At 44.7% G+C, this 11,977-nt stretch overlaps 1 protein-coding gene across 1 annotated transcript; it reads left to right on the top strand.

The window, feature by feature from the left end:
• The first annotated feature begins 342 nt into the window (after nucleotides 1-342).
• On the top strand, nucleotides 343-8,567 carry LOC129709679 (interferon alpha-inducible protein 27-like protein 2A). Its single transcript, XM_055656192.1, has 6 exons — nucleotides 343-499; nucleotides 841-947; nucleotides 3,097-3,123; nucleotides 5,967-6,002; nucleotides 6,670-6,831; nucleotides 8,154-8,567. Exons 2-6 carry the CDS (start codon nucleotides 896-898, stop codon nucleotides 8,240-8,242), a joined length of 366 nt encoding a protein of 121 aa, XP_055512167.1. The 5' UTR covers nucleotides 343-499; nucleotides 841-895; the 3' UTR covers nucleotides 8,243-8,567.
• The last annotated feature ends 3,410 nt before the right edge of the window (nucleotides 8,568-11,977 follow it).

Genomic DNA, 11,977 nt, shown 5'->3' with positions numbered 1-11,977 from the left:
GGCACCGTAGTCAGGATCGAATCAGGGTTCTGTTCGGGTGCCAACACAACTCGATAGGACACTATGGAATGTACAGACACTGAGACAATTTTTGCAGGATTTATGTTTTTTTTTACATTAATAAAATTTATTATTGAAATTTAAAAAAGACATCGTGGGGTACAGATCCCAGTTCAAATGAATTCAACTGAGTCAGGCTGGGGGTGGAATCGATTTCAGTGTGACTAGAAATGTAAATAGATCCCAAACAACTCTCGCTGGAAACCAAGCAAAATAAAAGAGCCAATGTTCTTCGAACAATTCCTCTAGGTTTCGTTTCAGATTCCAGCATCTGCAGCCTTCTGTGTGTTTGAGGAAAACGAAACTGAACTTAATGACGCGGTTTAGTTAAATAACGCAGTCGCAGTCGAAGCAATTTTCCGGAGACAAACTGTGTCTGTGCACAACCTACGCTTGGAGTCAGATTACAAGTGCAGTTTGCAGCATATTCTAGCCTTTGGTGAGTGTTTTGCTATTTTGTGCTGGATTTGGGTTTAGCAGCAAGGACATGTTGATGCAGTGATTCAAGGCAGAATTTAGTTTCCAATTATATGACTTTTCCATAATGCTATTTCTATATTCATTGTGTATGCATCAGTGTATTTATAAAAGGGACGACGTTGACACTTATTGTGTAGGAAGGAACTGCAGATGCTGGTTTACAAAAAGCTGGAGTGACAGGGAGCATTTCTGGGGAGAGGGAATGGGTGATGTTTCAGGTGGAGACCCTGCGTGCTGAGTGAAGAATTCACGCACAATCTTTGCTTAAAACTTTTTTTTAATGTAATTTACTTCACACAGGAAAATCACATTGCATTGAATCCTGCATTATTGATCCTTGAAGATATTGTGAAAAATGCTGCACCTGGTTTACACCGTGTTGCTCTTATCTGCTGCTTTCAATACAGGTGAGAAATGAATGCATATAATGATCCTGATTGATTTAAAATAATTGAGCATTAATAGTTATTTGTAGTGTTCTAGCTACTGTGTAACATTGATCCTACCACCAGCTTACTGAACAGTCTCTCTTTAATAGTAAAATTATTTTATTAAGAACTAAGTGAGCTGTAAAGTTGCATTGAGAATTTTAAAAATACTGAATAGGTATCTTGAACCTAAGATTTAAAAATGTAATAAAAACAGAAAATGGTGGTATTACTCACCAGGTCAGGCAGCATGTATGAAGAATGAAACAGGTTTAATCTTCCTGGTTATTAGAAGATCTCCAACCTGAAATATTAATGTGATTTATCTTTCACAGATGCTGCATGACCTTCAAAGAGATTCCAGCATTTTCTCATTACATTCCAGATTTCATGAATCTTACAGCTTCTTTGTTTTTTAGAAATGAAAGGGTTGGGAACAGAAGGAAGCAATGTTTAGGCATTTGGGACTCGATACTTTCTAGACTCCAGATGCCCAAAGTATTAACTCCACAAACTTCATTCATTAACACACTGTATGTGGGATATGCTTGAGTTTTGGGTGCAAATTCTTCAGCTATTAGGATGGCACAGTGGTGCAGCAGTAGAGCTGCTGCTCACAGCGCCAGAGACCTGGGTATGATCCTGACTATGGGTACCGTCTGTGCTGAGTTTGTACATTCACCCTGTGTCTGGGTTTTCTCCGTGTGCTCCGGTTTCTGTCCGCGCTCCAAAGATGTCCTGGTCTACAGGTTAATTGGCTTCTCTAAATTGACCCTAGTGTGTAGGACATGGAACTAGTGTATGGGTGATCGACAGTTGGCGTGGACTTGGTGGACCAAATGGACTATTTCTACACTGCATCTCTGAACTCTAAACAATCGCATCAAAAGTAAAAGTTAGAGGGGAAATAAACGACCTAACAATTGAAGTTGGCGACATTACCACCTAAATGGGGAAATAGTCCAAAGGAGGATTGAGAAAAGGTATAGGGGGGTTGCATGTAAGGTCATCGGGTCAAAGGGCATGACACACGGAGCAGCTCAATCCATCTGGGGGACATGGCAGCTTCCGGCATACACTGTTATCACACAAAGCATGTACTTTCTTACCTGTTAAAAAACGCCAAAATTGTAAATATTTGCGCTGTAAATTATTGTGGAGCGTGACTGAGCACTCTGAATCAAATGCTCCAGTATCTTTGCTCTGAACCCGAGCACCAAGGTGTAAACGGCCGAAGGGGCGCATCCCTCGGGTCAGCCCCGACTCACCCCCCAAGGTCAGCGCTGGCCGGCCACTGCCGCCCTCCGCCCTCCTTCCCCCAGTGCGGCCGCACTGTCACGGGCTATGGGTCTGCAGCGCCCACACACAGGGCCGGATGGAGCGGGTCCGCAGCTCCTGTCATCAGACATACGGGAACAAAAACCCGGAAAGGTCCCGGTGCACACCCCCACCACCGACCACCCGGCAACATCCCTGTCAGCTGCAGCAGATTTGGAGACAGTCTGGTCCCTCCGCCCACCCAGAGTCACTGACCGCGCTGCATTGGCACCCCCCCCCCAGACCCCCGCATCCCACCCCCCGGCCTGTGGGGATAGACAGCCCGGGGTCTGCGAGTGTAGAATCAGTCAATGTGGAGTCCAGATGCTGGGAAAGAAGACGGACCTGTTACACTATAAAGATTGGTAGGTGCTTACCTGCAGTTCACCGCGTGTACTCCAGTTGGCGTTGCATGGCAACAGTACGGGTCAGGGGTCGTGACCCGACTGCTGATGCAACCTCCCTATTAACAAGTGACCAAGAGGGGCACAATTCAAAGGACTGGAAGAAAATCATTCACATAGAATGAGGATGAGCACGGATGGAAGCTTAAGGTCCCTGAGACCCATCAAAATGGAGAACATTGAGAATAAAATTTGTGAGGTAGATAACAGTTAGTAATTATTACCAAAGATGCACTGTGATTTGTGATGGACAATATCAATATTTTCACCAAAAGACGACGTGTTGGAGGAAGTTAACACATCTGGCAAGGGAATGGGGGATTGGTGAAATAGTCGGCGTGAGTGTTTGTATATGAAAAATAAATATTAAAATGATCTCATTTTGCTATTAATCTGCTCTTTTATAGGTTCAAGCCTACCTTCGTTTGACATAGGTAACTTCCATTTCTTTCCACTCAACCCTCATCTTCTCACCCTCCTTTCTCCCAACATAATGCATTTGTATTAATTTTAACTGTTAATAATTGTGCTGTAGGGAGGCGCTTGCTTTGCTTGCATTTCTTTCCTTTTTCATGTGTTCATTGATACAAGAGCTGGCGGACTGAATGTGGAAGCAATTCCCCACTATGCAGCAGCACAACGGATTTAAGACTCAGATTCACTTTAATGTTCTATGCACCAGGGTGCAAGGAAATTCCTGGTTTGCATGAAGCTCACTAAGTAAACAACGATGAATACAAAAGAGCAGAGTGGTTCAAAGATACGTGGTTCTGCAAGTGACGTTGATTAAGTTTTGTACCTAAAGTTATAGTTTTGAGAAAACTGCCTTGTGACTCTCATGCCCCTTGATTCCCCATTATCTATAAAATGAGCAAGAGTTTCCTACTCTTGTGTTCTATCCATCCTGCACATTCACTTATTTCTAGAGGAGGGAAAAGACGGTGACTAAGAAGTTGCCTCCATCACAGTGAGGATGTGCTTGGTGAACTCACTGTGGTGGATGTTTAATTTGTGTTTATTGTATGTTTTGTTTTTATTGGTTCTTTGTATGACTGCAGGCAACATAATTTCGTTCAGACCGAAAGGTCTGAATGACAATAAAGGAATCTAATTCTAATTATAATTCTAATTATTACCCTCAATACTGAAGTTAGTAGCCTATGGAGCAACCTTTTACAGGAATTCTGATGAATGCCTTTAAATAACCTGATAACCCCACCCAGCTAATTATGCCCTATCATATTATGGTTTTCTCAGTGTATTTTTTATAATTTCCTTAATAATGGTCACCAACACCAGATGTCAGTCTAACCCTCCTCCCTTTTCTTTCCCTCTCCCTTCATGGATAGTATATTCTATTTAGAGGTTTCCAATCTATTAGAAACTTTGCAGCATCTGGAACATTTTGTAAGATCACTATCAGCAGCTTAGATCCCCTTTCTTACAGAATTGCTTAAGAATCTGTTTTAGTTTTTCTTCCTTGTTTATTCTCATTTTATTATCTTCCTCCTTTAAACATTAATTGTGTCTGTCATTAATTACACTTGTATCATGAGGAAAAGTAATAATAATAATAATACATTTTATTTATGGCGCCTTTCAAGAGTCTCAAGGACACCTTACAAAAATTTAGCAGGTAGAGGAAAAACATGTAAGGGGAATGAAATAAATAGTAGAGACATGACTAGTACACAAAGTAAATACGGAATTCAATACAAAACACAGTATGAGGCAATTAGTGCACAGATGAAAAGGGACGGCACGTGGGGCTAAGGATAGGCAGAGGTGAACAGATAGCTGACAAACAGGAGTTGATATGGGAGAGGGGGGGTTGTGGGGGGATTTGGTGCCAAGGTAGATCTGGGTGTCATCAGCGTAACAGTGGAAGTCCAGATTGAAGTGGTGGAGTATCTGACCAAGGGGGAGGATGTAGATGATAAAGAGGAGGGGGCCGAGTACGGAGCCTTGGGGAACGCCTTGAGTGACTGTGGCTGTAGCAGAGGTGTGGTTGTAGAGAGAGATGAATTGGGATCTGTTGGAAAGGTAGGAACGGAGCCAGCTGAGTGCAGAGCCTTCAATGCCGAGGTCTTTGAGTCTGGTGAGCAGGATGTTATGTTTCACTGTATCGAAGGCTGCGCTCAGTTCGAGGAGGATGAGGATGTTGAGGGAACCAGTGTCAGCAGAGGTGAGGACGTCGTTGAGGACTTTGAGGAGAGCAGTTTCTGTGCTATGGAGGGGGCGAAAGCCAGATTGGAGGGGTTCAAGTAGGTTATTCGCAAGGAGGTGGGAATGAAGTTGCGACGCAACGATACGCTCCAGGGTTTTTGAAAGAAAGGGGAGGTTTGAGATTGGGCGGTAGTTAATGAGAGAGGAGGGATCAAGACCAGGTTTCTTTAAGATTGGTGTAACAGCAGCAGTTTTGAAAGCGGAGGGGACAATTCCTTGGGACAATGAGGAGTTGAAGAGATTAGTGAGGTAGGGGCAGAGAACGGGGAGGCAAGACTTCAACAGGGGAGTGGGGAGAGGGTCGAGGGAGCAGGTAGTGGGTTTGGAAGAGCTGATGAGTTTGGAGATTTCAATAGGGGTGACCAGGTCAAACTGGGAGAGGAAGCAGTGTGGAGGAGGGGTAAGGAGGTCAGGAGATGTTAAAAGGAGGGGCCTTGGTAGGTGGTGGAGTAGATGCTGGGGAGTCGAGTACAGGGGATAAAGATTGATAGATGGTGCTGATTTTATCAGCGAAAAAGTGGAGGAGTGAGTTGCAGAGATCCGGAGTAGAGGTAGGGAGAGTTTTGGCTTGAGGCTTGAGGAGGTTGCCCACTGTGGAGAAGAGGGTTCTGTGGTTTAGGCAGGGGTCGGTGAATATGGAGGAGAGGTAGGCAGATTTTGCAGAAATTAGAGCATCTTTGTAGTCAGTGAGGTGAAGTTTGTAAGGTTCAAGGTGGCCTGTGAGAGATCATTTATTTGTAAGTCGTTCGAGTTGGCGACCAGTCTGTTTCAGTTTAGTACTTTGGACATTGCAGAAATAACCTGCAAAAAACCTGCAGAGAGATATCATAATTTAGCATGGTCGACATGTTACAAGTATAGCCATCAGATCAAATGAGAAGGTAGACACAAAATGCTGGAGTAACTCAGCGGGACAAGACTGGGTGACATTTCGGGTCGAGACCCTTCTTATTTCCTACAGATTTTGTCCGCTCCAGGTCAAAATGAGAATCTTGCATTTGGTCTTATTGAATACTCGACTAATGTTTGTATTTGGTCCTTGCATTTACAGATTGGTCGACAGTTGCCTGGGTTGCTGGAGGTGCAGGTACATAAACAGCTTACATTGATGGAACCTTATGACATTTTCTTGAACTTTCTCAAAGTGTTTACAAGCAGTCACTGTTCTTACCAAAGCAGATGTAGCAACCAATTTGTGGGTGGAAATGGCTCATGAACAGGAAATGAACAAATAACTACCTATGGCATTTATTTCATGAGTTGCCCAGAGCTGGACTCCCTGCCCACGGCTGTTCATTATATGTGACATCCTCTGTTGCACTGTGGAAGCAAATGGTTAATTTGAAGCCTTATCTCAGCTAAAGAATAAGCCCTTTGACAAATTGGGTTTTCCCTAGTACTCCAATAACTGCACTTCAACTGGATGTCACATTATCAATTGGCATTCAAAGATGGTGGCACAGTGGTTATAATAGTTGGTTAGTGATCTAGACATTGCAGTTCACGTCCCTCCATTCAAAGTCAATTAATAAACTGGAATTGATCAAAGTTATTAGTTCTCATTAATCACCACAAAATAAATAATTCACCAATGTCCTTTAGGGGAAATTACCCTTTTTACTTGGTCTCCAGATCCACCAAATATGGTTGACTCTTAAATTCGCATTGGTAGCAGCCAACAGCCCAAATGCATTGGTGTGTATAACACACATTTTTAGTTCTCTTATCACCTCATTTTATGTCCTACTTTGCAGTTACTGCAGTGGTTGCTGCCCCACTTGCTGTCGGGGCACTCGGGTTCACTGCCGCTGGAATATCAGCTGGATCTGCGGCAGCAAGTGCGATGTCCACGTTAGCTGTAATGAATGGAGGAGCGACAGTGGCTGGTGGTGTTGTGGCAACGTTGCAGTCTGCCGGTATGATTTTATGCTTTTTATTATGGCACCCTTTGTTCCAGGTCTTTCCAGATTATCCATTTTGCCGGACAAACTTAGGTCACGTTATAATGATACAACAATGTACCTCTGACCCACTCATTATTCCTCTCCCATGTCACTGAATCATCATGGACTGCCAGAAACCTAAATAAAACAAATATCAAATGTGTTTATGCTTGACACCACGACTGTCACTTGGACCATGGTTCTAATCCATAGCTACTGTTATATATAAGCAAGATAAGATTGGAATTACATATAGCCGAGGGATTACCACCAACAGCTGCAGATGTAAACAAAGAACTAATTTGGGACGGAAAGAGCATTCGCCACACGCAGTGCCATCTGTGGCCGCCCAGTGAACATCATGTCACCTCTCGTAATTTAAAGGAGGTGCCGGACCATCAATTGCAGGAAAATCACTGGTGGACCTGTATTGCTATATGTTTAGTTATGTGTTGCTTAGTCGGCACAGTTGCTCGTAAGTTAATGCTGCTACCTGCCACATTTGGTTCTAACTACTCTTGCTGTCAATGTGGGTCTTGCACATTCTCCCAGTGATTGTGTGAGCTTCCTCTGAGTTTTCCAGTTTCCCTGTGCTGATGAGTTAACTGCCAACTATAATTAGTTCCAAATCTTAGTGGAAGGCAGGAAAATTGGGGAGCAAATGTCATGTGGACATGGGCTGTTGGGGAATGGGATCGATAGTCATGTACTATAGCCCAGCTGGTAGAGTTGTTGCCACACAGAACCAGAGACACTGGGCTCAATTCTGTGGGACGACAGATGGCGCAATGGGCTAAGTTTTCGGCTGGCGACCGGAAGGTAGCCGGTTCGAATCCCGCTTGGAGTGCATACTGTCGTTGTGTCCTTGGGGCAAGACACTTCACCCACCTTTGCCTGTGTGTAAATGTAATGTAATTATGTGAAGCACTTTGGGGTAAATGCAAGTTGACTAAAAATGTGCTATATAAATAAGATTATAAAGATTATATATATAAATTCTGACCTCGGGTGTTGTTTGTGTGGAGTTTGCACGTTCTCACATGGGTTTCCTCCCACAACCCACAGACGTGCGGGTTTATAGGTTGATTGGCCTTTGTAAATTGCCCCTAGTGTGTAGGAAGTGGATGAGAAAGTGGGATTTCATCAAACTTACCATATTTGATCGATGGTCGGTGTGCCGAAGGGCCTGTTTCAATGCTGTTTCTCTAAACTAAACTCATAACTAATTATGCTGAATGTCTTCTTTCTATGTTGTGGGAAAATATGACAAATATATTTTTCTTCTATTCTTAAAGGAGCCATTGGATTAACTGCAAGTGCAACGGCTGCTGTGGCGGGCACAGGCGCTACTGTTGGCTATGCTGCCAAATCAGTTATTGAGTAGTCTTCAGATGAAAATTGTGTTATAATGTTGAACGGGTGGGGTTTTCTGTAAGTTTATCACTAAATGCACTCCAATGTGTTTTTGCCTGGTCCATTCTGAGAATAAAATTATCTGTTCTGGATCATCAGATTGTTAATTTCAGATGAACAAAAGCCTGTCCCAGAATAAACATTGCAAGGTTACATTTCTCATTGAATTGTTGCAATAACATTGACAGGTCGAATGGAGACTTTTGAAAATGTTGTTAACATTCACGTTTTTTTTCAATGCTACTGTTCAAGAGTGATTCTAGATTAATGCAAAATAAAAAAAAGTTATATCACAATATTCTATCTCAGTATATGAAGTCATTGGGGAAAAATTAATATGGTGTTGATGAAATCTCTACAAACTGTTCTAACATCTAATGTTAGGGTGTGAGGGGTTCTGGGGAGAATGCAGGAGAATGGGGTTGAGAGGGAAAGCTAGATCAGCCATGATTGAATTCTGTTCCTAGAATTTATGAATGTGGCTCCGTAAGAGGTCTTACAGGGCTCAAAATTAACGGTTGCCAATGGCCAGCTAAAGTCCCGCAGGGCAACCTAAAAGCCATATAATTTTTCCCGGCTTGGCAAGCGAAGGAAAGTTTGGCTGATGTGGACAGCGGACGGCCTGATGCAAACTGTGCTGGCATTTCTCAGAGAGATCCTGCCTTATCCTTGTTCCCTGCCTTGCCCTGTGGAGTTGCTGCTTGTTTGTGAACCAGCGGCTCAGGCAGCGGATTGGCGCTCGACACCGCTGCAAATTGTTCTGTTGCTGTTGTTCCTGTAAAGGGCCTGTCCCACTTTGCGATTTTTTTCAGCAACTGCGGAGCGTCAGTGTCTGACCCACGTAAAACAGTCACTGACGCTCCGTATTCGCCGAAAAAATTGCAAAGAAACAGGCCCTTAAGCCCAACATACCCTCACCTACCTACCTCCCTTGGTTTGGCTGATATCCCTCGAAACCTATCCTATCTATGTACCTGTCTAAATTTTTCTTAAATGTTGTGATAGTACCTGCCTCAACTACCTCCTCTGGCAGCTGGTTTCAAACCCCTACCACCCTTTTTGTGTGAAAATGATACCCCTCACATTTCTATTAAATCTTTCCTCGCTCACCTTAAACCTGTGTCCTCTGGTTCTCGATCCCCCTTGATTTCTGACTTTGACCATCTCCTGCAGAAGAAGTCCCACAGAATCAAACATTTTCTCCTCTGTTAGGATGGACCACTGATTCACAGGCTTGTGATCAAAGGTGTTTAGGAAGAAACTGCAGATGTTGGTTTACACCAAAGATAGACACAAAATGCTGGAGTAACTCAGCGGGACAGGCTGCATTGTGGATAGAAGGAATGCGTGACGTTTTGGGTCGATGACCCTTCTTCAGACTGACTGCAGGGGAGAAGGAGTTACATAGATAAGAAAGTATAAGGGACCAAAAGAAATGAAGATCAAGGACAATGTCGAATAGATCATTGTTAGCTTGGAGAAGGTGAGATCAATGCAAACATAAAATGTAATCGGGGGACAGTCAGACTGGTGTTAGAACTAGGTGGGAGGAGGGATGGAGAGAGAGAGGGAAAACAAGGGTTACTTGAAGTTAACAAAGTCAATATTCATACAGCTGGGGTGTAAGCTGCCCAAGCAAAATATGATGTGCTGTCCTCCAATTTACACTGGGCCTCACTCTGACAATGGAGAAGGCCCAGGACAGAAAGATCAGTGTGGGACTGGGAGGGGGAAGTTAAAATGTTTAGGACCTGGGAGATCAGGTAGGATTAGAATAGAATAGAATAGAATAGTTTCTTTATTGTCATTGTAACATGAACCATGTACAACGAAATTTAAAATGTCAGCCGGTCAGTGCACCATTCAAACATTTCTAAAAGCTAGCGATACATACAATTTAAAATAATAAAGATAAACAACTAAATAAATATCACGAACAAAGCACGCATACACACCCAACCCTCCATCCTTCTGTCGATTCCACAGTTACCACAGTCCCTTAGTCTGTATCGCCCCTGCGTTCCTTGGCGGCTACATTTAGAGCTTTTATAGCAGTGGGGTAAAAACTGTTTTTTAGTCTGTTCGTCCTTGTCCTTGTAGATCTGTACCGTCTGCCTGACGGCAACAGTTCAAACAGGGAGTGTCCGGGGTGGGAAATGTCCTTTATGATATTCTGGGTTTTTTTGGTGCAGCGGGAACTGTGTAAGTCCTCCAAGGTAAGGAGAGAGCAGCCGACAATCCTCTGGGCGTTGTCAATGGCCCTCTGGAGCGCTTTCCTCTGAGCCGCTGTGCAGCTGGTGTACCACACGCATACACAGTATGTTAGTATGCTCTCAATGGAGCACCGATAAAAGGACAGCAGCAGTCTCTGAGAGATGTTATTCTTCCTGAGCACCCTCAGGAAGTGCAGTCTCTGCTGGACCTTTTTCAGCAGCGTAGTGGTGTTCACGCTCCACGTCAGGTCCTCCTCAATATGGATTCCCAGGAAGCGGAAATCCGCCACCCTCTCTACACAGTCCCCTCTGATAGTCAATGGTACCATGTCCGTTTTATTCTTCCTGAAGTCTATTATTAATTCCTTTGTCTTTAAGGTGTTGAGGAGCAGGTTATTTTCTTCACACCACACTGTCAGCTGCTCCACCTCATCCCGGTAGGCGTACTCGTCCCCCCCGGAGATGAGTCCCACCACCGTAGTGTCATCCGCAAATTTGACAATGGTGTTGCTGTGGTGGGCGGGGGTGCAGTCATGCGTGTAGATGGTGTAGAGCAGGGGGCTCAGTACGCAGCCCTGTGGAGAGCCGGTGCTGAGGCTGAGGGCCGTGGATGTATGATGGCCCACTCTGACTCTCTGGCTGCGACCCGTCAGGAAGCTATTTATCCACGTACAGGTGGAGTGTGGAAGTCCCAGGTCCCCCAGTTTGTCCACCAGTTTGTGGGGAAGGATCGTATTAAAAGCAGAGCTGTAGTCCACAAAGAGCATCCGCACGTAGCTCCCCCGCTGCTCCAGGTGAGACAGTGCAGCATGGAGAGCTGTGGCTACAGCGTCCTCTGTAGATCTATTTGCTCTGTACGCAAACTGGTGGGGGTCAAAGCTTCGGGGCAGAAGTGATGTGATATGACCCCGGACCAGTTTTTCAAAACACTTCATCACCACTGGTGTGAGTGCGACTGGCCGGTAGTCGTTGAGGCTGGAGATGTTGGTTTTTTTGGGCAAGGGGACTATGGTGGAGGACTTCAGACAGGGTGGAACAGTGGACTGGGCCAGAGACTGGTTAAAAATCCTTGTAAAGACTCCAGCCAGCTGGTCTGCGCAGTCCTTCAACACGTGTCCAGAGACGCCGTCAGGACCAGTAGCCTTCCTTGGATTTATGGCCCGCAGAGTGCGCCTCACCTCATGCTCCTCTATCTTGAGGGTTAGGCTGCTGTGGACCATGTGCTGTGATGTGGCTGTCTCGGGTGGCTCCACTTCAAAGCGAGCAAAGAAGTGGTTCAGCTCCTCTGCCAGCGAGGCGTCACCTTCAACAGCTCCAAGGTTGGTCTTATAGTTGGTGAGATACTGGATCCCCTGCCACACCTGCCTGCTGTTATTACTGTCCAGGTGGTCCTCTATCTTCCTCCTGTAGTTTGATTTGGCCTCTCTGATGCCTCTCTTCAGGTTAGCTCGGGCCGTGCTGTATAAAGCCCAGTCGCCAGACCTAAAAGCGGT

This window comes from Leucoraja erinacea, chromosome 26 (assembly GCF_028641065.1).
Source record: "Leucoraja erinacea ecotype New England chromosome 26, Leri_hhj_1, whole genome shotgun sequence".
In the NCBI taxonomy this organism is placed as follows: Eukaryota; Metazoa; Chordata; class Chondrichthyes; order Rajiformes; family Rajidae; genus Leucoraja; species Leucoraja erinaceus.
The sequence above is the reverse complement of the archived record's forward strand: the minus strand, read 5'-3'. Positions and strand labels throughout refer to the sequence as shown.